A 27,859-nucleotide genomic window follows, 5' to 3' on the forward strand; every position below is an offset into this window, starting at 1 on the left:
CACCCCACAGTAGGGAGGCCAGGGCCGAGCTCATGCTTCCTTCAAGCATGAGAGCCAACTGACCTTCTTGTCACCTGACAGGGGGGAGTTTCCCTGGTAGGACGTAGCGCGTGGAAGGAACACGTTATTCCAACCAGTTGCCTTCCCCTCCATCAGGCGCCCCGGCTGTCATGGGGGAGGCGGTATAGTGACCAGGATTACTACATGTTTTTGTGAGGGTATTAACTACCCTAGGAGACACGGGGAGAACATGCAAACTCCACACAGAGTAGGCCCTTTCGCCAACCCCACCTAGGGTATGGGCGCTGATGACGCGGAGGAGAAGACACGCCCCCAGTGCCCATAGCGTCCCCGGCGGGAATCGAACCCAGGACCTTCTAGCTGTGAGGCGACAGCGCTACCGACTGCGCCACCGTGCCCCTCAGAAAAGGAATTCTAGGGTTCAAGTGGTTAATGTAGAAAAAACTAAATTCCATCACACAAAGATTTGGCGGACCCCCTATAGTAGCTCTGAGGACCCCCTAGGGGTCCCGGACCCCCTGCAGCATACATTTCCAAATATTACGTATAGGAGAGAGGCAAACGCCGATCTAACAAGCTTATAGTTCGGCTACTTTCACAATATGTATGCCTATCTGTGGAATTAGAAGTGAGGGGGGGGGGCATAATTATCATTATTATGATAATTTTGGGGGGTCGCGGGGGCCTGAAATCACAGAGACATAGTTGTTCATATACTTCAAAAGCATCCACAGACATTATTTCTCCTGCATTCGCTGGAAAATAAATCCACCAGCGAAGAAAACCGTGTTTGATAGATTTCAGCCACATCTCTCTTATAGTCCTACTTTTTACTCTCTCTCTCTCTCTCTCTCCCTCTCTCCCCCTCTCTCCCTCTCCCTCTCTCTCCATCTCTCTCTAGCACACCCTTCTCCCTCTCTCTATCTGTCTGTCTGTCTGTCTCTCCCTCTCCCTCCATCTCTCTCTAGCACACCCTTCTCCCTCTCTCTCTCTCTCTCTGTCTATCTCTATATGTCTCTCTCTCGCTAGCTCATCCTTCTCCCTCTCCCTCTGTCTGTCTCTCTCCCCCCTCCCTCTCTCTCTCTCTCTCTCTCTCTCTCTCTCTCTCTCTCTCTCTCTCTCGCACACCCTTCTCCATCTCTCTATCTGTCTGTCTGTCTGTCTCTCCCTCTCATTCTCCCTCTCTCTCTCCATCTCTCTCTAGTACACCTCTCTCTCTCTCTCTCTCTCTCTCTCTCTCTCTCTCTCTCTCTCTGATAGTAATGATAGTGATGGGTGGTCTCAGGTGGTCTTATGGTCTGGAGGACAACACTGTGTCCTGTGTCTCCGCTCAGACATATAGAGCTTTGTTGTTGCTTCTCCTCCTCAGATGTGCATGCTCTCTAACGCTCTCTAATCTTGTGCCGGACGGCTGGGCCGCTATGTTGTTATTCTGTGACTAGGCCTATGGGTGTGTTGGTCAATATACTAAATGACAGATCAGGAGTATTGCTTTCTTGTCAATCACCATGGCTCTAAAAGAAAAGCCCTTGCAAACACACACACACACACACACACACACACACACACACACACACACACACACACACACACACACACACACACACACACACACACACACACACACACCCACACACGCACATACACAAGCGCGCACGAGCAACCGCACTCACGCGCACACACTCACTCACACACGCACGCAAAAGTTTAAATAGGGCTGAAGAAACTAGTAACTTAAGTTTTCAAATAATTGGAGTAAAATTGGAGTAAAAGTACAATATTTGCCTCTAAGATAGGGGAGTAGAAGTACAAGTATTGGAAATTGGAGATACTCCAGTAATGTAAAAAAAAATCATGTTTTTACACTTTTTAAGTGTACTTAAGTACAATACTTGAGTAAATGTAGTTTGCTACTTTCCACCACAGCACACACACACACACACACACACACACACACACACACACACACACACACACACACACACACACACACACACACACACACACACACACACACACACACACACACACACACACAGTGTTGTAATCCTGAGGCTATAGAAACTATAGTTGATACAGCATAAATGGACTTCAGAGCATGCCGTGTCATTTAGGCCTTAATGATCATGACTGGGACTAATGAAAACTCTGCGTTTGCTAATGAATAATAATTCAAACATTCATGAAAAATTACTGCAAGTTCAACCGACCAGAGTGTAGAACGTAAAGGTTCTGGAGATGTGACACACACACACACACACACACACACACACACACACACACACACACACACACACACACACACACACACACACACACACACACACACACACACACACACACACACACACACACACACACACACACACACACACACACACACACGCCACCATCTATATGGATGGTGTGTTACTGACCTCTACAGGCCGCCGGCGGCACTGCATTGCAATATCACTGGGTTTAGCAGCACATACATAGGTGTTGATTGGTTGCTTGAATACTTTATAATGTAAACATCACGAGTACAGTCAAACATTTTGGTCTAAAAGGATACCAACAAAAATATCTACATCATGGGTATTCAACAGAGGTTCCGTGACCCCTAGGCGGTCCTCGGAGTCACTCCAGGGGGGCCACAATTTTCTTTGTTTTGTTTTAAATGTCTGAAAATATGCATTAATCCAACATACTATTAGAGCAGTAGCAGGGACCCCCACTATATCGTATAACATTGTGTTTCAGATTAAGCTCTTTTTTCCCTGTACACCTATACCTCTTTGCCAAAAATAGCAGATCTACAAGCTCACAACGCCTCGCAGCGCGAGGCGTTGTGAGCTTGTAGATCTGCTATTTTTGGCTAAAGTTCTCCTCAGAAAAGGGATGCTAGGGTTGACGTGGTTAATGTAAAAAAGAAAACATCCTATCACACAAAGATTTGGCGGAGCCCCTATAGTAGCTCAGAGGACCCCCTAGGGGTCCCGGACCCCCTGTTGAAGTCCCCTGTACTTCATATAATTCATATAATTTTGGCTATTTTTTGAATAGCCAAATAAATCTTAAAATGACACAGATGCGTTCCCGGTCTTATAATGGATTAAAGGGATATTTCACTTTCAAAAAAACTTTTGGTCATTTTATCATTTACTCAGGGTTTTGTGAGCCCCCAGACAGCTTTTAAGTTGCTCGATTCAGTATTTATATATTTGATATTAATTTTATCAGACACGCCCCCTTCCTATACAAACCCATTGTAACTCCATTTTAACCATATGTTAGATTAGTCGAAAACACCCGTCCTTGGTTCTGGTGACTCACCCTGCCCTCCTAATGCGTGAGGGGGCCGTGTTTTTCCGATAATTGTTTTCATTTATTTTATTTTTTAATTGTATTTAATTTTTTTTTTATTTATTTTTTTTTTTTTTATATAAATGGAAAAAAGTAATTGAAAAAACACGGCTCCCTCTGGAGGCTCACAAAGGCCTGAGTAGATGATAAAATAACCAAAAGTTTTTTTGAAAGTGAAATATCCCTTTAAGTGCTGAATTGTCAGATGTCATGAAATCTGTGAAGAAGCTGTGAAGAACATGCTTTTCTCTACGTCACCAATTCTGAGGTTCCATGGATTTCACACGGAACAGTGTTGTCTGGCATGTTGAAGTTATGTGTGTCTCTAGTCAGGAGTTTTTACGTCTCCAAAACTGCACAGAAGCTGGCTGACAATTTCAATGACGATATCTGGGTTGTGAGCTGAACATAATTTTGTTTACGTTCTATGCAAGGCCACGATGCACACGCTATTCACATTTCTGTATGACAGAATGGAAAGCATTCTAAAACAAATAAGAATATACAGTATGGGGGTCCCTGCTAAGAGGGTCATTGGCCCAAAAAAAACCTGATCTACATAAAAGCGAAAACACACACATATAGACATAAAACAAGACCAGGAGACCTGGTTCTGCCAGACCCAGACTTCACATGACGTGTCAGCCTGTGTCTATGCCCATGTATGGACGAAAGGGGGACAGACTTTTATGGCTGGGGCCTAAGGACAAAGTGACCATGCCCATGTATGGACGAAACAGGTACAAAGCCTTATGTAAGCCAGACCCCCTGGGTCCGGCAAAAGAAACATACATTTACACTTACTGTGTTTACCGAAGACAAACCGAAGACAACTTGATTGATTATATATATATATATATATATATATATATATATATATATATATATATATATATATATATATATATATATATATATATATATATATATATAATAAAAGTACTTCTACTTTTACTTGTACTTAAGTATATTTACTCAAGTAACATTTTGACCGAGATACTTTTACTTGTAATGGAGTCAATTTGACCTTTAGCATCTGCACTTTTACTAAAGTACTGGGTTTGAGTACCTCGTCCACCACTGGGGCTGAATAAGTGGTTAATGTATGTTTTGTGATAATACTCCAAATCTACAAAGTAACTAAAGTTTTCAAACAATTGTAGTGGAGTACAAAGTACAATATGTGCCTCTGAGATGTAGTGGAGTGGAGTAAAAATATTGGAAAATAGGAAATACTCCAGTAAAGTAAAAGAAAAAAAATTGTACCTAAAAAAAGCACAATACTTGAGTAAATGTACTTAGTTACTTTGACACCATGGTGGCTATGCGTATAGAGTTAGAAAGGAGCGGTGGTGTGTGTTTATAAAGTGTAATCTAGTATTGACTTCACTTAGCGACTCAGATTGCTTCTCTCTAATGAGGGTAATCACATCTAGTGGAATCTCACTGCCATCAGATAATTACACATTAGAAAAGATAGGAGGTGTGTTGGAGTGTGGAGATAGATTAACTGATTGGTTTCCACAGTCAAAATAGCCATCAGTGTGTGATTAGATAAGTGCCCCCATTCACCCCCCACTATCAGTTTATTATGGCTTAAGAAGTGTGACAAACCAAATGAAAATTAATGTCACATTAAAGTAGAGCAAACAACTATGTTGATCTCTTTATGTCAACATTGAAGTGTTGTTGATTTTGTCGACTAAAATATGACGAAAAATGTCCATCGTACACCTTTTTTCACTGAGAAAAACGAAATAAAAACTAAGCTACTAAGCTTAGACTAAATCAGGGGTCTTCAACAGGGGGTCCGGGACCCCTAGGGGGTCCTCAGAGCTACTATAGGGGGTCCGCCAAATCTTTGTGTGATAGGATTTAGTTTTTTTTTACATGAACCACTTGAACCCTAGAATTCCTTTTCTGAGGGGAACACTAGCCGAAAATAGCAGATCTACAAGCTCTCAACGCCTGAGAGCTTGTAGATCGGCTATTTTTGGCAAAGAGGCTATATAGGTGTAGAGGGGAAAATGAGCAGACTAAGTCAAATCTGTAATCTGAAACACAATTTTATATAATATAGAGTAGGGGGTCCCTGCTTCTCAGCTAGGGGGTCCTTGGCCTGAAAACGTTGAAGACCCCTGGACTAATACTAAACTAAGACTAAAACAGACAAATAAAAACTAGACTAAAATGTCAGTGAGGGATCTAGTGGAGAGGAGATCCAGTAGAACTAAAAGACATGTCATTTTATGTTTGGTTGTGCTCGGGTGTTGAGCTCTGAAAATATCAGATCTACAAGCTCACAACGCGTCGCGCTGCGACGCGTTGTGAGCTTGTAGATCTGCTATTTTCTGCTATTTTCTAAAGATCGGCTTTAGTCGACTAAATCAACTGTAAATTTAGTCGACTAAAAGTAGACAAAAACTAAAACATTTCAGTTGACTAAAATAGGTAGGAATCCTACATGGAACATTACATAAAGCCTGACACTCTGACATGAAAGTGTGAATTAATTTCCATTTTGTGTGAGTAGCTCAGAATGGGCGTGATTAGTAGATTCCCCGCAATTTCCCCGAGGGCTCGGAGCCAGGCACAACATTACCGCCATCTTCCACTTCAATCAATATTGTTTTGACAGACGCATAAAAAAGGAGGCAAACAAGCGGAGTAAAAGCTCAAGTTTTTTTTTGTGTAATTGCTGGCTGAATTGGTCATTTCCCTTTCGCTGGAAAATTATATATTGCCAATGTTCTTCCAAAAGCATCTGCCATGTAAATAATGAGAGCACCAATTACAATTAAGATAACTTGTATTTTTATTCAGAAAAAGGGCACGTTGTTAGAATGTTTGATTTGATTTATTCTACAGTTACACATCTGAGCCGTCGTGGTGTGACGTTGACGACTTTGGTGACACTTTGGTGGTATATGAAATGATGGTACACAAATTAAAGGTTTACGATAAGAGATATTCTTTGGTTAAAAAAAATATTTTTTTGTTAAAAGGTTGAAGCACTTTATTCTTCTAGTGTTTGTTCAGTAACAGGAGTCTCCATGTCTCTCCAGCTCTTTATTAAACAGAAAATACATTTTCAGGTAGGTGACAACATTTCAGCCAATCAGGAGAGAGTAGTCTACCCATTTATCAGCTTCGTTTTTTATAGTGTTCCAGTTCCAATGGTGTCTGTTAATTTCTGTGTGTCATCACTTCCAATTTCACTTGTTTAATCTGTATCCTGTCTGAGTTCTCTATCCTGATTGGATAAAATCGGTATCCCGACCTGAAAATGCATTTTCTGTTTATTAAAGAGCAGGAGAGACATGGAGACTCCTGTTACTGAACAAACACTCTATAGCAACGAGCACTATCAGAATATAGAGCTATTTAACACCTATTTTAACCAAAGTAAAAATAAGTGGACCTTTTAATGAATCGGTCCATAAGCCAAAACAAAACCATAAGAAAAGCATGAGACCAGACACATTCAGTGCATCGTCGTTTATCGTCCCGAAAAGAGACGATAAAGACGTTTACGCTCATTTCTTCTCCTTGGGAGCGTCGTCTCTCTCGGCCGGGAAGACGTCGATCTCCTTGACGAGGCGGTCGGCGATGGTTTTGTTGTTGGCGGAGACCATCCTTCGAGACATCAGGTCAAACGGTCCGCCTGCACACATCGTATCAAACACGACAAAACCGGGGTTCAATATCAGGGCTACAGCATGACCTGTAATCTGTCCACAGTCAGGATATTTGTTGAACATTCAATGATCATTATTTTTATCCATTAAGACCGGGAAAGAATCTGTGTCATTTTAAGATTTATTTGGCTATTAAAAAAATAGCAGATCTACAAGCTCAGAGCGAGTGCCTTGTAGTTCGTCTTTTTTGTTTTAATCTTGAAAATCTGTGCAAGTCTTTGAACATTATATATTTTAAAGCGAACATTTTTAACTCCGATCTGTGCTTCTGGGGGTCCCTGGAACAAAACATTTTGAGATGGGGGTCCGCGGCCGAATACATATCATTTTGGGAATGGAAAAAGTTGGAGCACCTCTGATATAGCAACATACTGTTAGGATTTAGAAAACATGTTTAGATATGTATTTGGCCTGCGGACCCCCATCTCAAAATGTTTTGTTCCAGGGACCCCCCAGAAGCAAAGATTTGAGTTACAAATGTTCGCTTTAAATATATAAATATATATACAGTATATATCCAAAGCTTGTAGATCTGCTACAGTGTACAAAACGTTACATAGACTAAGCCTGCCTTACTCTGGGACAGCGGTTCTCAACCAGTGGTCCGGGGACCACCAGTGAAATAAAAAAATCTTCTACATTCTCTAATTGTGAAAGACGTCTTGTAAATTAAAGGTCCATTTGGTTTCATTTTACGCTCTCAAGAGTTAAAGATCTATAAGGGTCCATTTGGTTACCAACTCTCCATCATTTAGCTGGGGACCACCTGGAACCCACTCAAGGACCACTGGTTGAACCACTGAGTGTTTATTCATCTTAAAGGGCAAGACCACTTTGGTAGAGGTTTGGGTTGTGTAGTTACCTTGCCATGATGTAACTCCAAAGGTGGGCAAGAAATCAAAAATAATTGCTCCATTGATTAGAAATTGATAATTCAAAATATGCTCCTCATTGACTTACATTGTACGGTAAAACAGCTCTCAAAGTCACTCTTCTAGCACAAAAACGAACGCAAACCAAGTTGATTCAGACAATATAGAACATCACCAAACCCAGTACTGTTTTCTTTTTAAATATAGATGTCAACTTCCTGTTGATTTTGCCATTTTTAATAAGTAGAAAACCCGGACTGGATCGGCGGATCCGGATCCAGATCTTCAAATAGTAAAATCAACAGGAAGTTGACATTTTTATTAAAAAAAAAAAACAGTACTGGGTTTGGTGATGCTCTATATTGCCTGAATCAACTTTGTTTGGATTCATTTACGTGCTAAAAGAGTGACTTTGAGAGCTGTTTAACCGTACAATGTAAGTCAATGAGGAGCATATTTTGAATGATCAATTTCTAATCAATGGAGCAAATATTTTTTATTTCTTGTCCACCTTTGGAGTTACATCATGGCAAGGTAACTACACAACCCAAACCTCTACCAAAGTGGTCTTGCCTTTTAAAGGAGAATTCCAGTCATTTTAGATGTTTGCTTTGATGTGTCGCTAATCACTCACCAACATACAAAGGGCCGTTGAATTTTTCCAGAGAAGCCCCTGTTGTCCATTGTGGAAACCCCTTCCCCTGGCATAATGGAGTAATGTGTATAAATGAAAATCGCCTATTTTAGCAGCTCCAAAGTTCGTTTTTTTTCCCCACTAATCCTCATTATGCAGTGTACTGACACTCAAACATGCACTAAATGTCCCTTATGAGCCGCCGGTCATGCAGAACGACATAGGGCTGGTTGCTTGTTTCTCTCACAGAAGCTGGCAACACCAAGGACAAGCTTCAACGGCCCTTTGTATGTTGGTGAGTGATTAGCGACACTTCAAAGCAAACATCTAAAATGACTGGAATTTTATGAGCTGTTCCGTCTAAGTAAACGGTTTGTCATATAACTTCCTCCACCCTGAAGCAAAAAAAAACCCAATTTCCTGTCATGTCATGTTGTGTGTGAGATGGGGCTCAGTTTACACTACAGAAGGAGAGAAAGGACCTGTGAGGAAGAGGTGATAATGTTACCACCACTTCTCCTTTCTGTCGACACTTCCCCATCAGGGGTGGCATAATCTCTCATGCCCACATGGTAACCATGGTTACCAACCACTGACTGCCATGACAAGGTCTCTGCCCCAATAACCGGTGTTGCATAATTACTATCTATCGTCGGGCAGAAACCTCCAGTGGTGGAAAAAGTACAATTTTTTTTTGACTTAAAGGGCAAGACCACTTTGGTAGAGGTTTGGGTTGTGTAGTTACCTTGCCATGATGTAACTCCAAAGGTGGACAAGAAATTCAAAATAATTGCTCCATTAATTAGAAATTGATAATTAAAAATATGCTCCCCATTGACTTACATTGTACACTGAAACAGCTCTCAAAGTCACTCTTTTAGCCCATAAACGAACACAAACTAAGCTGATTCAGACAATATAGAACATCACCAAACCCAGTACTGTTTATTTTTTTAATAAAAATGTCAACTTCCTGTTGATTTTATTATTTGAAGATTCGGATCCGGATCCGCCGATCCAGTCCAGGTTTTCTTTCTAATAAAAATAGCTAAATCAACAGTAAGTTAACATGTTTATTAAAAAAGAAAACAGTACTGGGTTTGGTGATGTTCTATATTGTCTGAATCGACTTTGTTTACATCCGTTTACCTGCTAAAAGAGCGACTTTGAGAGCGATTTTACTGTACAATGTAAGTCAATGGGGAGCATATTTTGAATTATCAATTTCTAATCAATGCAGCAATAATTTTTTATTTCTTGTCCACCTTTGGAGTTACATCATGGCAAGGTAACTACACAACCCAAACCTCTACCAAAGTGGTCTTGCCCTTTAAGTAAAAGTATCAATACTGCAATGCAGAAATACTCTGTTACAAGTAAAAGTCCGGAATTCTAAATGTACTTGAGTAAAAGTACAAAAGTATTGGCATCAAAATATACTTAAAGTACCAAAAGTAAAAGTTCTCAAATGTTTGAAAATAGCAGATCCACAAGCTCACAACGCGTCGCATCGCGACGCGTTGTGAGCTTGTGGATCTGCTATTTTCAAATAGCCTATGTGTATCGGGCTCAAGTGGTTCAGCTGAATTGAATGCGAAATGAACTAATTTTGCTGGGGACCCCCCTGGTACCCCCCCCCCCCCCCCCAAGGCCCCTGGGGACCCCCTGGTACCCCCCCCCCAAGGCCCCTGGGGGACCCCTGACCCCCCCCCACTAAACCCACCGTCCACGTCCATCAGGACGCCCCCGGCCTCGGTGACGATCACGGCCCCCGCGGCGACGTCCCAGCAGTGGATCCCGATCTCGAAGAAGGCCTCCACGGCGCCCTGGGCCACCAGGCACATGTTGGTGGCAGCGGTCCCCGAGCCACGGATCCTATGACAGGTCACAAAAGGTCACAGCACACAGGTATGGATTAAAGCAGGGGTCTTCAACGTTTTCAGGCTAAGGACCCCCTATCTGAGAGAGAGATGAAGCAGGGACCCCCTCTATATTGTATCAAATTGAATTTCAGATTATAATTTTTTTTGGGCGGTGAAACCGCCCCTATAAGTGAGATTTGGAAAAATGTACAAATATCTTGGGCAGTGAAACCGGCCCTAAAAGTGAGGTTTGGAAATTTGTACAATTATCCTGCGCTGTGATTGGCCAATCACAATCTATTCAGGACTGTGATTGGCCAGTGTCACATGACACATGTGCATAGCCCTATATAAGCAACCATAACTTAAAAAAAACCAAATTATTGTTTTTTTTAAGTTATGGTTTTGTCCATCATAAAGTGTGTTTTACAAAAGATAAATGTATTTATCTTTTGTACATGATTGATCGACTCCATTCAGTATTGTGATTAGCTAGCAAGACACATGCTGACACTAAGTGGCTCTTTCAGATCAAAGCATATATATTGGTTGACTCCATTCAGTATTGTGGTTAGCTAGGAAGACACCGCCCACTTCACACAGGGTGTGATTTTTTTACTTGGTCTGCTCTTTTTTCCCTCCACACCTATAGCCACTTTGCCAAAAATAGCCGATCTACAAGCTTGCAACGCCTCTAAGGTTCTCCTCAGAAAAGGGATGCTAGGGTTCAAGTGGTTAATGTAAAACATAAAAATCATATCACACAAAGATTTGGTGGACCCCCTGCAGTAACTCTGAGGACCCCCTAGGGGTCCCGGACCCCCTGTTGAAGTCCCCTGGATTAAAGCAAAGGGATAATCAATGGGTCAAGCAGATCATTATTGAGAAATAAACCCCCCCCCGACGGGGTGATTGATTAGACCCCGACGTGATGAGGGGGAGGGGACTAATCACCCTGAAGGGGATTAGACCCTGAAGATTTCTGCGTTGTGGTATTGCAACTTTTACTTCTTTCTTTCTTTTCTGTGCCTTGTATGATAAGGTGGGCTGGTCTTCTCTGACTGAGAGACGCAATAGTCATTGGCATCTTTTTATTTATAAAGCCCTGGTTGGAAAATTACCACCTTATATCTCATCATTGCTACGTCCGAAACCTAATCATATTCTAACCCGCTCCAGCGATTGGCTGATCCTTCTGGTTCCTTTTGCCAATTCAGAACAGGGAAAAGGCTGCTTTCAGCTTTGTTGCACCTGAGTCTTGGAACCTCTTGCAACAGGAGCTTAAATTGAATACCCTAGTATCTATTGGCCATTTTAGGAATCTATAAAAGAACCGTGTATTACCTATGCATGCAACTGTTTTAACTGATTGATGTTAACATGCAACTGTTTTAACTGTTTGTGTCAACTTTATTGTTTTTTCTTGTTGCTCTTATGTTATTTATGTGTGTGTGTAATCTCGGCATCATTGTAAATGAGGGTCTCCCTCAACGATCTCTCCGAGAATCTTAAATAAAGGTTGAATTAATTAATTTTTCCTTTATTTATTCAGAGAAGCCCATTGAGAGCAGTGTTGATTTTGACTGCGTAATTGTGATTTAGTTTTAGTCATAGTCTTTTGAATGAAATTCCATTAAGTTTTAGTCATATCTTAGTCATCTGAAATGTTTTAGTTTTTGTCTAGTTTTAGTCGACTAAATATCATAAGATTATAGTCGACTAAATCTACAGTTGATTTAGTCGACTAAAATGTATCTTGGCGGTGCCTTGATGGCGTCGTAATGGCTGATTTTACACTTGGTTGCATGCTGAAAATAGCAGATCTACAAGCCCACAACACGTCGCAGCGCAACGCGTTGAGAGCTTGTAGATCTGCTACACCTGAGCTCAACCAAACATAAAATGTCTTGTCTTTTAGTTCTACTGGATCTCTTCTCCACTAGATCCCTCGCTAACATTTTAGTCTAGTTTTTATTTGTCGACGAAATTGTCAATATATTTAGTCGTAGTTTTAGTCGTCATAGCTTCGATTTTTTTATTTTTATTTAGTTTTCTTCAGTGAAAAAAGGTAGTCGACCAACATTTTTCGTCATAGTTTTAGTCGACGAAATCAACACTGATTGAGAGCAAGCTCTCTTTCTCAAGGACACCCTGATAACAACATATAAAACGCATACATAATGAAGAACAATAACAAACATTTTAATCACATTCACACAACGTCACAGATACAAATAAACACAGTGTTACATGAAACGGGTGCAGTCACTATGTAGTGTGTCCTCGGGAAGCACCCTGAATGTCTCTATGTAGTGTGTCCTCAAGAAGCACCCTGAATGTCTCTGTTGAGACCAATTGCAACAGTTTCAGAGAGTCCTGAAGTTTGTTCCATTTGTGTGGAGCATAACACATGAAAGCAGTCTTTCCATGTTCGCTGCTCTTACGTGGACTGGTATATCTAATGTGTGTTTGTGGACGTGTTGAATGTCAGGTAACCTTTGGTTCTAGAAGTGAGGATAAGGTATAAAGGAAGTTTACCACGCAGGGCCTTATAACTAAATAAAATGCAATGTTGCTCTCTTCAGTACTTAACTGTGAGTACTTCTTCCACAAATATAATCCATTCAAAATAAGAGCAGAATGGCCAGAGTGTGAATATGGTCAGTAGCAATAATGCGTGAGTCATTGCCTGGTAAAGTACTCACATTTCTTACTTAAGTAAAAGTATCAATACTGCAATGTAGAAATACTGTGTTACAAGTAAAATCCGGAATTCGAAAATTTACTTGAGTAAAAGTACAAAAGTATTGGTTTCAAAATGTACTTAAAGTACCAAAAGTAGAGAGTACTCATTATGCACAATGTCCCATTTCACCAGTTTTCAAATGTATACAAGTCATTTGAAAATAGACGATCTACAAGCTCACAATGCGTCGCATCAAGACGCATTGTGAGCTTGTAGATCTGCTATTTTCAAATGGCTGAAATGTATATAGGGCTGAAGTGGTTACTGTATGTTTTGTAATAATAATCAAAATCTACAAAGTAACTAAAGTTGTCAAATAATTGTAGTGGAGTAAAAGTACAATATTTGCCTCTGAGATGCAGTGGAGTAGAAGTAAAAGTACTGAAAATTGTAAACACTCCAGTAAAGTTAAAAAAAAATCCCTCAAAAGTGCACTTATAAGTACAGTAACTTGAGTAAATGTACTTAGTTACTTTACGCCACTGTTGCCTGGCCTCTATAATACTCCCACCTTCACACAGAGAATGAATGCGTCTCCCATCAGACTCAGGCTCCTGCATGCTGCATCACAAAGATTGAAGTGGTCCTTTATCCCACATGACATGAAGTTGTTCTACTGTTTAACGCTTTAAGACTGGGAACGCATCTGTGTCATTTCATACATGTCTTTGGGCTGTTCAAAAATAGCAGATCTACAAGCTCATAGTGTGGCAAAGAGTGCCGCGCTATGAGCTTGTAGATCTGCTATTTATTTTGAAAATAATCGTGAAAAATGTGTGTGAATATATGTATATACATTTTAAACTAAAATCTTTGCTTCTGGGGGGGTCCCTGGAACAAAGTGTTTTCAGATGGGGGTCCACGGCCAAATACAAATCATTTTGGGGGACCGTTGACATGAAAAAGTTTAAGAAACACTGATATTATAGCAACATAAGTTAAAATAATAATATATAATTATACTTTAGAAGACATTTGTAGAATCCCACGAAGCAAAGATTTGAGTTACAAATGTTCGCTTTAAGAAATAAATATATATATTCAAAGATTTGCACAAACTTACGATTTTCTTTCAAAAATAGCAGATCTACAAGCTCATGAGCTCGTGTCAACAACCCCCCCAAAAATATATTGTATTTGGTTGCAGAACCTCCCCCTATCTCAAAAATAATTTGTGCCAGGCATTTTTCAAAAATAGCAGATCTACAAGCTCGTAGCGCGGCACTCGGTGCCACGCTATGAGCTTGTAGATCTGCTATTTTTGAATAGCCCAAAGGAATCTAAAAAACATGACACACAGACACACGTTCCCCGATCTGAATGAGATAAAGGAAAAACGCTGAAACCACTTGACATCTCCCTCTGTCACCTTTCTGCACTCTGCACAATGCTCTCTCCCACTGTGACTGCATTATTGAATGTAAGACAAAGTGTCTTTTCATGAAAGGTGCATTTTGTCTGGTATTGTTTATGACGTTTATGCCCTGCTGTGGGACACATTCCCCCCCTCCTATGGGGGGGAAACTAGGTTCTGTGTTAAACACTTTAACTCTCCTATATACTGTAGTACTTCAAACAGCAAAAAAAATGCAGATCTACAAGCTCACAATGCGTTGCGTTGCGAGCTTGTATGCCTATTACACGGCGGTGTAATTAAGTACATTTACTCTCAAGTACTCTACATAAGTACAATTTTGAGAAATGTTTACCTCACTGGGTTATTTTCAATTTTCAGTACCGGTACTTTTACTTCTACTCCACTACATCTCAGAGGGAAATATTGTACTTTTTTACTCCACTACAATTATTTGAAAACTTTAGTTACTAGTTACTTCAACGCTCTTTAAACTTTGGCTATTTGAAAATAGCCGATCTACAAGTTCACAACACAGTTGTGAGCTTGTAGATCTGCTATTTTCAAAAGATTTGTATACGTTTTGATCACTTGTGAAATGGGACATCCTGCATAGTGAGTACTTTTACCTTTGGTACTTTCAGTGCATTTTGATGCCAATACTTTTGTACTTTCACTCAAGTACATTTTTAATTCCCGACTTGTACTTGTAACATAGTATTTCTATATTGAACGTTGTAAAACTTGATCATGCGTGCATGAGGGTGTGCATATGTATGTGTGTGTGTGTGTGTGTGTGTGTGTGTGTGTGTGTGTGTGTGTGTGTGCGTGCGTGCGTGCGTGCATGTATGCAGCGCACGTCAACTCACCCGTGCACGGGTATACAGAGGATCTTCTGCATGGTGGAGAAGATCTTGGTGACCGTCTCCTTGTCCCTGTTGGAGCCCAGCTCACTGATGATCATGGACTTCCTGATCTCTGTGAAATATCAACCAGGTGTTTGATCAGCATCTCTGTCGGGTGCTCCACCTCATTATGTACAAAACTCTGACTTTTTAGGATTCAAATTCAAAAATATCAAAAGTAGCAGATCTACAAGCTCGAAACGCGCCGCGTTTCGAGCTTGTAGATCTGCTACTTTTGATGCGCTTGTGTGACGCTGTAGTATCAAGGAGGTCGTTAATTGGATACAAGAAGAGTGGGCACCTCAATGTAAAATGTACTATTTTTTCGATATTTTTAAGAAATTAAATATTAGAAAAATTGTCTTAAAGGAGTAGTTCACTCAAAAATGACTTATATTCTATCAATTACACACCCCATGAAGACTTCAATTCATGGATATTTTTCAGTTTTTGTCACATTCCTGAGAGAATAATTTGGCTGACCGGCAGTCAGGCAGTCTCTCCGGTAGGAGACTCAAAGAGTCTCCTTTGAGTCTCCTACCCGATGCACACATTACCGGTAATCACATTATTGTCTTATTTAGGAATGCGACAAAAACAAAAAAAATATCCATGAATTCAAGGCTGGGTGTGTAATTGATAGAAAATAAGTCATCGTTTGGGTGAACTACTCCTTTAAAGGGATATTTCACTTTCAAAAAAACTTTGGGTTATTTTATCATCTACTCAGGCTTTTGTGAGCCCCCCAGACCGTTTATAAGTTGCTTGATTCAGTATTTAGATATTTGATAATCATTTTATCAGACACGCCCCCTTCCTATACAAACCCATTATAACTTCAAACTCCATTTTTAACCATGTTAGATTCATCAAAAACACCCGTCATTGGTTCTGGTGACTCACCCTGCCCTCCTAATACACGAGGGGGCCGTGTTTTTTCAATAACGTTTTTCATTTTTTTTCTATATTATTTTTGGAAAATGAAAAAAATTAAATACAATAAAAAAATAAAAATAAAAAAGTGAAAAAAGTTTTAAAAAAAACACGGACCCCTCGTGTATTAGGAGGGCAGGGTGAGTCACCAGAACCAAGGACGGGTGTTTTCGATGAATCTAACATGTTAAAAATGGAGTTTGAAGTTATAATGGGTTTGTATAGGAAGGGGGCGTGTCTGATAAAATGAATATCAAATATCTAAATACTGAATCAAGCAACTTAAAAACGGTCTGGGGGGCTCACAAAGGCCTGAGTAGACGATAAAATGACCCAAAGTTTTTTTGAAAGAGAAATATCCCTTTAAGTTATGTAAATCATGTTCTAATCATGTATTCTTTACAAATATATATATATATATATATTTTGGACCAAATATCCAATTTTACATGGAAGGTGCCCACTCTTCCTGTCACCCATTCATTTAACAAAAAGTTATAATATGGAGATAAGAGTTTTCTGCCCGACAACAACAACATGTTATTATGACAAATAGAACGGCCATACTGTACATCCAAACCACACAACACAGGCACTGCAGTCACACACGCACACGCACACGCACACACACACACACACACACACACACACACACACACACACACATGTATATATATGTGTATGTAACTAATATGTATGTGAATCTAATTGTCTTGTTTAATATAAACAATGAACATATTTATATATATGAAGCTACCACTTCAATATATAAATAAAAAAATATATATATTTTTTTGTTTGTTTTCTGTGTAATTGACGCAAAGCTAGAAATGTTTCTCTTCATTCTGTTTTGTTTTGTTTGTTTTCATATGTAACACTTGGTTTTCTTCTGTTTGTTTTCTTTTCTTTTTTACTCTTGTTTCCTTTTCTTTTGTGACAAGTAATTTAATTTGATTATTAATAAGGTGGGCATAATAAGCTTCGGCTTCAGCCCAAACCTTTTCGGTCAAAATGATTTTGTTGAAAATATTCTGTATGCTCAACTGTTTTGTTTTCATAAACCATGACCGAAACAAATAAACAAATAAAGTAACTAACTTGTTGGTTACTTTTGACGTAGTAATGGTCTTATCACACACACACACACACACACACAAAAGGACAGTGTTACCTGTCACGTCAGACACCTGCAGCCTCTCTCCGTCACAGAAGGCTCCTTTCCCCTTCCTCCCTGTGTACATCTTGTCTTCTAGACAGCTGTACACCACGCCAAACTCCAGCTGAAAACACAGCAAAACAGCCTTTTATCCTTCAGACCAGAGATAAACCTCTAATATGTATTTGCAGCACTGTGAAGGACTGAGCTGTTTCTGTCACTACAAACTTTTAACCCATTAAGACCGGGAACACATCTCTGTCAATTTAAGATTTATTTTGGCTATTCAAAAAACCCAGATCTACAAGCTCATAGCGCGGCACCGAGTGCCGCGCTATGAGCTTGTAGATCTGCATTTTTTTTTTAATCACGGAAAATTTGTGCAAATCTTTGAATATATACATAATTTTTTTTTCCTAAAGTGAACATTTTTAACAGAAATCTTTGCTTCTGGGGGTCCCTTGAACAAAATATTTTGAGATGGGGGTCCACGGCCAAATGCATATCATTTTGCGGGTCCTTGACATGAAAAAACGTTTGATTATAGCAACATATGTTTTTTAGATTTATATATATATTTAAAGATTTGCACAGATTTTTCACAATAAAAAAAAGCAGATCTACAAGCTCATGGCGCGCTATGAGCTTGTAGATCTGCTATTTTTGAATAGCCAAAGACGTCTTAAAATGACACGGATCCCGGTCTCAATGGGTTAATCCCTGACTAGTTTTTTTTTTACAAACCTCCTTATTGACGGCGAAGCCGATAGACACTGCCACAAACGGGAACCTGTGAACATAAGAGCAAGTGTTCTGGTTTTAGGACATGACCCTATAACCATAACCCTTAACCCTAACCCCACTGTGTCCCAGTAACAGAAAGGACAACAGCTACTGTAGGCCTGTCACAGTTATAACATGATATATGCCCTACCGCCAGCCATCAAAAAGAGTGACTCCCTACCCTCCTTCAAAACCGCCATAAAAGAGCACCATTTGTGACTGCACCTAGACAAGTCTTCTAGCTTGCCAATAAATGAAAAATTAATTAGCCCACTGTTTTTTCTGTAAATATACTTGTATTACTCCTAGTACTGAGGATTTCTTGTATAGCATTGCATGTCTTTATGATGTTCTTGATGAATTGAATACACAGGACAACAATGGAAACTTGTTGTGTTATCCTTTTAGCATTATTGTACAGCTGTACCGGTACAGAAACCCTAGAGTGGCTTACAGTATATGAGAACCTCGCCGTTTGCATTAGTAATTTGAATGTGTTAATATTAATAAAAAAAAGAAAGAAAGAAAAACTGATGATAAAGTAAAATAAAATGGGACAACAAAATGAATCAATGTAAAATAAAGTGAATGTAAAAGCATAGAGATCTTTACCCATGTACAAAGTTGGTGGTTCCGTCGACTGGGTCTACGATCCACGTGGGGTTGTCAGTGAAGACACACGGCTGTCCGGCCGCTACCGACTCCTCTCCAATGAAGCTGGAACACAACGAGAGCGGCGTTAAATTAACCCATTAAGACCCCCAGAAAAGCAAAGATTTGACTTACAAATGTTCACTTAAAAAAAAAAAAAAAAAAAATATATATATATATATATATATATATATATATATATATATATATATATGTATATATATATATATATATATATATATATATGTATATATATATATATATATATTCAAAGATTTGCGCAAATGTTCACGATAAAAAAAAAAAATAGCAGATATACAAGCTCATAGCGCAGCACTCGGTGCCACGCTATGAGCTTGTAGATCTGCTATTTTTGAATAGCCCAAAGACAGTGGTTCTCAAACGTTTTCATGTCAAGGACCCACAAATTGATATGTATTTGGCCCGCGCGGACCCCCATCTGAAAAGGTTTTGTGTGCCAGGGACCCCCAGAAGAGAAGATTTATGTGAAAATAAAATCTATAATGATTCAACATTTTTCCAAACATTTTCGACATGTTCAGAAATAGCAGATACCGTATACAAGACATGCAGTGACGCGCTATGAGCTTGTAGATCTGCTATTTTTGAATGGTCAACATATAAATGGATAAAGTGGTTGAAATGATTGTGATCGTACGTCAACTACTTTAGCTGGGGACACATAATAACAGCCCAGTGATGTTTAATGTGTTGAATCACTCTGCATCTCAAAGCAAGTTTCTGCAAGTTGGTTTTTCATAGCGTTTGAAAACCAACATGGAAAATGGAATCCAGGAATGCACATCAGAGCATGACGTCAACTACGTTATACTTTGCTGTATGACAGCGTCATGCAGCACTAGTGACAATAACCAATCTACAAGCTTTGCGACACGTTGTGAGCTTGTAGATCTGCTATTTTCAAAGGATTCTTATACATTTGCATACATTTTGAAGACTTGTGAAATGGGACATTCTGCATAATGAGTATCTTTACTTTTGTATATATTTATATTTGTAATTTTACTCAGGTACATTTTAATACTGTACTCCACTTGTAACAGAGCATTTCTACATTGTGGTATTGATACTTTTACTTATGTAATAAAAAGAGAGTAGTTCTTCCATCAATGGCATGAGGTAATTAACCTTGGCTTGTTGCTCAACCTGAAAATCTGGAGTCTTTGAGCACAGACTCCTGTCATTGTCGTCATCTCTCATATAATGGAAAATGTGTGAAGGTCTAATATGGTTCATGTGCGGATGTCTTTTGTCTGTAGGAGTACGCTGTATGTCTTTTCATGAACACATGCACATTAGTGTGTGCGTGCATTCGTGCGTCTGTGTAGTGGTGGAAAAGGTACTCATATTTTTTACTAAGTAAAAGTATCAATACTGCAATATAGAAATACAAGTAAAAGTCTGGAATTAAAAATGAACTTGGGTAAAAGTACATACCTATCTTAAAGTACCAAAAGTAAAAGTACTCATTATGCAGAATGTCCCATTTCAAGTTTTCAAATGTATTAAAAAATTGTAAAAATGTACAGTACATAGGGCTGCAGTGGTTCATGTATGTTTTGTAATAATAATCAAAATCTACAAAGTAACTAGTAACTAAAGTGTTCAAATATACGTAGTGGAGTAAAAGTACAATATTTGCCTCTGAGATGTAGTGGAGTAGAAGTAAAAGTATTGAATGCGTGTGTGTGTGTGTGTGTGAGCGTGCGTGTGCGTGTGCGTGTGCGTGTGTGTGTGTGTGTGTGTGTGTGTGTGTGTGTGTGTGTGTGTGTGTGCGTGTGCGTACTGTACAGCATGTCTAACCTGTGATCGGGGAACTTCTCCTTGACAGAGGAGATGATGATCTTCTCCACCCTCTGGTCGGTCTGAGTCACCAGGTCCACAGCGGAGCTCTTGGTCATGATCTTCACGTCGTTCTGCAGGGCGTCCCTGATCACCTGGACGACAAAGCAGTGGGTGCTCAAACGCTTTCATGTCAAGGACCCCCACAATTATATTTTTTGGCCACGGACCCCCATCTCAAAATATGTAGTTCCAGGAACCCCCCAGAAGCAAAGATTTGAGTTACAAATGTTCGCTTTAAAAAATATACATATTCAGATTTGCACAAGTTTTCACCTTTTTTCAAAAATAGCAGATCTACAAGCTCATAGCGCGGCACTCGGTGCCGCGCTATGAGCTTGTAGATCTGCTATTTTTGAATAGCCAAACTATATAGTGTTTAAAATGATTGTGACACTATATCAACACATTTTGCTGGCGACCCCCTGGTACGCCTCCAAGGACCCCTGGGGGTCCCCCGACCCCACTTTGAGAACCAACGCAACAAAGAACATTTACCAGTTACACCAAGGGTTCCCAAAAGTTTCAGGTGGTCACCACCCTTCAAAATAATCCTATTTCAACTGGGGACCCCCCCAAAAAATCATATTTCAACTGGGGACCCCCCAAAATAATCATATTTCAACTGGGGACCCCCACCCTGACAAGCACTTGGAATTGTAAGAGTTGAGGCGTTACATTTAGTTTGACTCGGTTCCACAGATAAATATTGTGAAAAATAGCAGATCTACAAGCTCACAACGCCTCGCAGTGCGCGGCGTTGTGAGCTAGTAGATCGGCTATTTTTCACAATGTTTGCCTCTTTCTTATGTAATATTTGAAAATTAGGCCAATTTGGTATTAAAAAAGTTCTTAAACGTCATTCAACTTTAACTTTATAAACTTTATTATGTGCAGATACCCTCTATACACTTATACTGTATGTGTCTTTGTTTACTGTTGAGTGAGAAAACAATGTTGCACATTGAAGGGACAGTTCACCCCCAAAATGACTTTTTTTCTATGTATTAGTCACCCCATGAAACTTGAATTCATGGATATGTTTTACTTTTTGTCTCATTCCTAAACGAAAAATTTTACGACCGGCAGCGGTACCGGAACCGCTGCCTACCGGTCCGCTGGTCATCAAATTATTGTCTTAGGAATGAGACAAAAACTAAAAAAATATCAATTCAAGTCTCAATGGGGTGACTAATCGCTAGGAATTTTTTTTTTTTTTGGGTGAACTATCCCTTTAAGCTCATCATCTGGGGACCCCCACCAAAATAATTTGGGGGACCCAAACCCTCAGTTTGGGAACCACTGGCAGTACACTGTTGTAATTGCACTTGACCAACGGATTTAAGTAAAAAAAAAAGCCACAAGACCAAAGCAGAAGTGATGCCTCAGACGAGACAGTGTTAAGAGCATAATGAGCATTTATTACATGAGCAAATGTATTCACAGTCAGCGCTCTATATCCCATGGTCTCTAAGTCTAATAGCCTGGGGGGGGGGAACATACCACTTCTTTTTAATAGTCACCCCGTTTGAGATTACAAACAATAAATCATGTCCGGGGCCGCGCTGACAGGCCCTCCAGCATGAGAGTCTGGAGTGGAGTGCAACTTTAGGCTTCTGACAGTCACTCTTAAGACATTACGACCAGGGGAATACATCTGTGTCATTTTTCTTTCTTTCTTTGGGCTATTAAAAAATATATAGCAGATCTACAAGCTCATAGCGCAGCACTCAGTGCCGCGCTATGAGCTTGTAGATCTTTTAAAAAAATGGTGGATTTTGTTTGCAAATCTTTACATTTTAACTCCAATCTCTGCTTCTGGGGGTCCCTGGAACAACATATTTTGAGATGGGGGTCCACAGACAAATACATGTAATTTTGGGGGCCCTTGACATGAAAAAGTTTGAGAACCACTGATATTATAGCAACATACGTTTTTTTTTTTTTTTTTTTAATGTTAGGATTTAGAAGACATTTGTAGAATCCCCCAGAAGCAAAGATTTGAGTCAAACATGTTTGCTTTAAAAAATATATATACTCAAAAGATTTGTACAAATTTTCACGATTTTTCAAAAAAATAGCAGACCTACAAGCTCGTAGCCAAAAACATTTCACTTTTTTCTTTTTCTAAATCCTAACAGTATGTTGCTATATCAGTGGTGCTCCAACTTTTCCATGTCAAGGACCACCCAAAATGATATGTATTTGGCCGCGGACCCCCCAGCTCAAAATATGTTGTTCCAGGGACCCCCCCCAGAAGCAAGGATTTTAATCAAAAATGTTCCCTTTAAAATATCAAATATTTGCACAAACGTTCAAGATTTTTCAAAAATAGCAGATCTACAAGCTCATTTTTGAATAGCCCAACGAAATCTTAAAAATGACACAGCTATGCATTCCCGGTCTTGCTGGGTTAATGTGTGATAAATGTCAGGGCCAGTGGGATGGGGGGGGGGGGAGATATGGTGACAGCTCCATTGTGGACGGTGTGGCTCATAGATTAATACCTCTCCGGCTTTCCTGGCCACAGCCACAGCGTGGTCGAACGACTCCTGCCATTGGTCAGCCATCTTCTTCTTTTTTTTTCAACGGGGGGGTGAAGTTTCTTCTTCTTGACAAGAACCTGTGAAAAATGAGAGTCGTTCAGACTTCACGGTGACATGAGAATCGTTCATTGTCGTTCATTAGTCACCGGCCGGGGTGACAGAGTATATCCTCTCCCCCCGGTGGAAATGTTTGACAACTACACTCATGAGAAATGTATCAGTGGCATTAAGAGTAAAACTCCCTATACTGACTATTATTGTTGCAGTTATTTAGTATTTCCTACATTTAAATATCGAGCAATAAGTCATTGTGTGATGCTTTATGATCAAGTAAAGCGTTCATTTTCTGAAAAAACACACAAAAAAGTTAAAATATGGAGCGGCAACGATATGTGAATGAGGTTCTGTCTCTAAGGGGCTCACATGGTGACATGCATGCAGCAGTGGTGGAAAAAGTACTCAAATGTCTTACTAAAGTAAAAGTATCAATACTGCAATGTAAAAAATACTCAAGGAAAAGTCCGGAATTCAAAATTTACTTGAGTAAAAGTACGAAAAGTATTGGTATCAAAATGTACTTTAAGTACCAAAAGTAGAAAGTACTCGTTTATGCAGAATGTTTTCAAATGAATAAAAATGTATACAAAATAGCAGATCTACAAGCTCACAATGCGTCGCATTGTGAGCTTGTAGATCGGCTATTTTCAAATGGCCGAAATATATAAAGGGCTGAAGTGGTTAATGTATGTTTTGTGATAATAATCAAAAGCTACAAAGTAACTAGAAACTAAGGTTTTCAAATAATTGTAGTGGAGTAAAAGCACAGTATTTGCCTCTGAGATGTAGTGGAGTAGAAACAAAAGTACTGAAAATTGGAAATACTCCAGTAAAGTAAAGATACCTCCAACAATGTGCTTAAGTACAGTACTTGAGTAAATGTACTTAGTTACTTTACACCACTTTATGCATGTCTGCCTGCCTGCCCGCTTGGCACAAGCTCTTACACCAGAAGGGTGGTTACATAACACTGTGGTTGTATCTGGCATCCTGTCTGTCTGTCTGTCCTGTGAAAACAGCACTGTCATAAACTATCAGTGAATACGTTTCTACAGAGAGACTATACAGTCAGTTGTATCTTGTGTCAGCTGAAGTCGTCCTTAACCCTTTAAGACCGGCAACTCATCTTGTGTCATTTTAAGATTTCTTTGGGGCTATTCAAACATCGCAGATCTACAAGCTCATAGCCCGGCACCGAGTGCCATGTGAGCTTGTAGATCTGCAATTTTTGGAAAAATCATGAACATTTTAGCAAATCTTTGAATATACATATTTTTTTTAAACGAACATTTTTAACTCTGTTACAACTTCTAGGGGGTCCCTGGAACAAAATATTTTGAGATGGGGGTCCGCGGCCAGATGCATACAATTGTGTTGGTCCTTGACATGAAAAAGTTTGAGAACCACTGATATAGCAACATACGTTTTATTGAAAAACTGTCAGGATTTAGAAGACATTTGTATAATCACTAGAAGCAAAGATTTGAGTTAAAAATGTTCGCTTTAAAATATATATATATATATATATATTCAAAGATTTGCACACATTTTCATGATTTAATTTTTTTTTTGCAGATCTACAAGCTCATAGCGCGGCGCTCGGTGCCGCGCTATGAGCTTGTAGATCTGCTATTTTTGAATAGCCCAAAGAAATCTTAAAATGACACAGATCTGCGTTCCCGGATTGAATGGCTTAAAGGGCTTGATTATACCTCATCGTGTGCAGTGTCGCGCACCGGAAAATAGCTGATCTACAAGCTCACAATGTGATGATGCGACGATGCCGGCATGCAACTTAAGAGTTAATCTGGCTTTGCAGTGGCCAGCCAGTCAGTTTGACACTACAAATGAATGTGCAATTTAAAATGGATTCAAAACAGGAGAAAAAAATCACCATCACTTTCAAACACAAAGTGATGTAAGTAATTCAACACACTCAATATGATATTCAGTGTGTTGAATTACCAGCATCTCAAGCAAGTTTCTGCAAGTTGGTTTTCATACCGTATATGAAAACCAACTTGGACAATGGAATCCAACAACAATTTTACAGACACTACAGTCAAGTTGTATCTTATGTCAGGTCCTTTTGTTTAGGGTGGGGTGGTGTGGGATGAGGTAGGGTAGGGTAGGGTGGTGTGGGAGTATTGCTCATCAGAATGAATGATCACCAAAACCTGATTCTTTAAAAAAAATTCAGGACTGGGATTGGCTTCATAATATTCAGATTTGCTGAAAGCTAAAAATGGTTTTAATAGCATGACGTGTCTCATAGGTTGTGTGTGTGCAGAATGCAGATCAACTGTGCACAAACTGCCTCAAACGTTACAATGATCATTATATGATGCTTCTTTGCCATTAGGATAATTGTTCTATGACTGGAGGCATCATCACACTCCAGTGTGGAAAAACGTACTCAACTGTAATAGACTTTTCATCTCACACACCATGCTGCCATGCCATGGTCATTTTGTATTTTCCTTTACAAAGCTGTTTCTTAAATGTTTTAATTTACTCTCCTTCCTATCTTTGCTCTCAGTATGTTTTGTTTATTCTACTCAATATTTGTCACTTAAGTAAGAGTAACAATACCACAATGTAAAAATACTCTGTTACAAGTCCTGTGTGCAAAATGTTACTTGAGTGAAAGTACAAAAGCATAGGCATCAAAATATGTACTTAAAGTACCAAAAGTAACGCGACGCGTTGTGAGCTTGTAGATCGGCTATTTTCAAATAGCCTAGGTATAAAATAGGGCTAAAGTGGTTAATGTATGTTTTATAATATAATAGTAAATAGATCTGCAAAGTAACTAGTAACTCAAGATTTCCAACACTTGTAGTGGAGTAAAAAGTACAATATTTGCCTCTGAGACACACACACACACACACACACACACACACACACACACACACACACACACACACACACACACACACACACACACACACACACACACACACACACACACACACACACACACACACACACACACACACACACACACACACACACACATGGCAGAGGCATGGGTTTCAGCTGAATTACTGATGTACTTTTGCTCGATATCTTTCAACTGAAAAAAATTGCGTTTCCTCTATTTATGATTGAAAGATAAAATATGTTGCTGTCGAGGCAGAAACACTCTCATCTCCAAACCTCTTATCTCCTCAAGTTATCTCCGTTACTTGATCATACTACAGCGTCACGCAAAAGCATCAAAATGAGCAGATCTGCACGGTCGAAGCACGTTTTGAGCTTGTAGATCTGCAAAGTTTTGCTATTTTTGAATTTGAATCCTGCAAAGTTGCAGTTTTGGGACATGTGAGGTTTCTAAACTGACAGAGACGATGTCCTGATCTGGCAACTCAATCCAAGTCTTTGTAGTGATCATTACATCTGTATGCCACGTTCTTATTTAAACACACAAAACTAAACTATGCACTGTGATTATTGTAGCATATACACCTTACTAACAGTGGCTGGAAAAAAGTACTCAATTGTTTTACTTAAGTAAAAGTATCAATAGTGCAATGTAGATATACTCTGTTACAAGTAAAAGTCCAGAATTCAAAATTTACTTGAGTAAAAGTACAAAAGTATTGGTATCAAAATGTACTGAAAGGCACCAAAAGTAGAAAGCACCCATTGTGCAGAATGTCCCATTTCAAAGTTTCAAATGCATTAAAATCTTTTGAAAATAGCAAATCTACAAGCATTGTGAGCTTGTAGATCTTGCTATTTTCAAATGGCCGAAATGTACAGTATATAGGGCTGAAGTGGTTAATGTATGTTTTGTAATAATAATCAAAATCTACAAAGTCACTAAAGTTTTCAAATAATTATAGTGGAGTAAAAAGTATAATATTTGCCTGTAGTGGGGTAAAAAGTGCCTAAAAATGTTACGTAAGTATAGTACTTGAGTACATGTACTTAGTTACTTTACACCACTGCTAATAAGTGTACAGTATTTACCCATGCACCGCTGAAAATAAATAACTTAAATAACTTAAATAAGTTAATAACTTACCTTGTAAAGTAGGTAAGGATGTCAGGACGGAGGAGACGATGGCTCTGTGATGCGATGATGATCTCCCTGAGTGAGTGAGTGAGTGAGTGAGTGAGTAATGTGAAAGATGTCACTGCGAGTTCGATTTAAAACAGCTGGCACGAAACTCAAACGGGGAAAAGTACTAGTACCGCCCTCTCACTAGATTTAGTCATAGAGGCAACCCACGGGAAGAGAAAAAAAACACAATGAGCTTTTATAGAGGCAAGACCTGCAACGACACGACGCGTTTCAATAGTTGATGAGGCAATATTTCACTGTAAGACACAACTGACTACATGCTTTTGTTTGAGAAGTTCTGTCATAACACTTAGCAGATTAATGTGTCACTTTTCTCTAGACA

The 27,859-nt window shown here is 39.4% G+C and overlaps 1 protein-coding gene across 2 annotated transcripts in view; it reads right to left on the reverse strand.

Annotated features, from left to right (window-relative positions):
• Nucleotides 1-27,643, reverse strand: part of LOC308077428 (inositol monophosphatase 1-like) — a 647,768-nt gene extending 620,125 nt beyond the window's left edge. The window contains exons 1-9 of one of the 2 annotated variants that reach the window (XR_013932400.1): nucleotides 27,478-27,643; nucleotides 23,352-23,467; nucleotides 20,806-20,939; nucleotides 18,922-19,026; nucleotides 18,271-18,316; nucleotides 17,542-17,650; nucleotides 15,402-15,510; nucleotides 10,294-10,445; nucleotides 6,788-7,030 (exon numbers count right to left, since the gene is read on the reverse strand). Coding sequence is in view for 1 of the 2 variants with exons in the window: in XM_080418114.1 (XP_080274240.1) it covers nucleotides 6,903-7,030; nucleotides 10,294-10,445; nucleotides 15,402-15,510; nucleotides 17,542-17,650; nucleotides 18,271-18,316; nucleotides 18,922-19,026; nucleotides 20,806-20,939; nucleotides 23,352-23,414 (846 nt within the window). In the remaining variant the exon portion in view is untranslated. Of the gene's footprint in view, nucleotides 1-6,163; nucleotides 7,031-10,293; nucleotides 10,446-15,401; nucleotides 15,511-17,541; nucleotides 17,651-18,270; nucleotides 18,317-18,921; nucleotides 19,027-20,805; nucleotides 20,940-23,351; nucleotides 23,468-27,477 lie in introns of those variants that run through there. The other variant, XM_080418114.1, reaches the window with a different exon arrangement.
• Nucleotides 27,644-27,859: the final 216 nt, after the last annotated feature.

The sequence above is a fragment of the Gymnoscopelus braueri genome, assembly GCF_963280865.1.
Source record: "Gymnoscopelus braueri genome assembly, chromosome: 21".
Taxonomy (NCBI): domain Eukaryota; kingdom Metazoa; phylum Chordata; class Actinopteri; order Myctophiformes; family Myctophidae; genus Gymnoscopelus; species Gymnoscopelus braueri.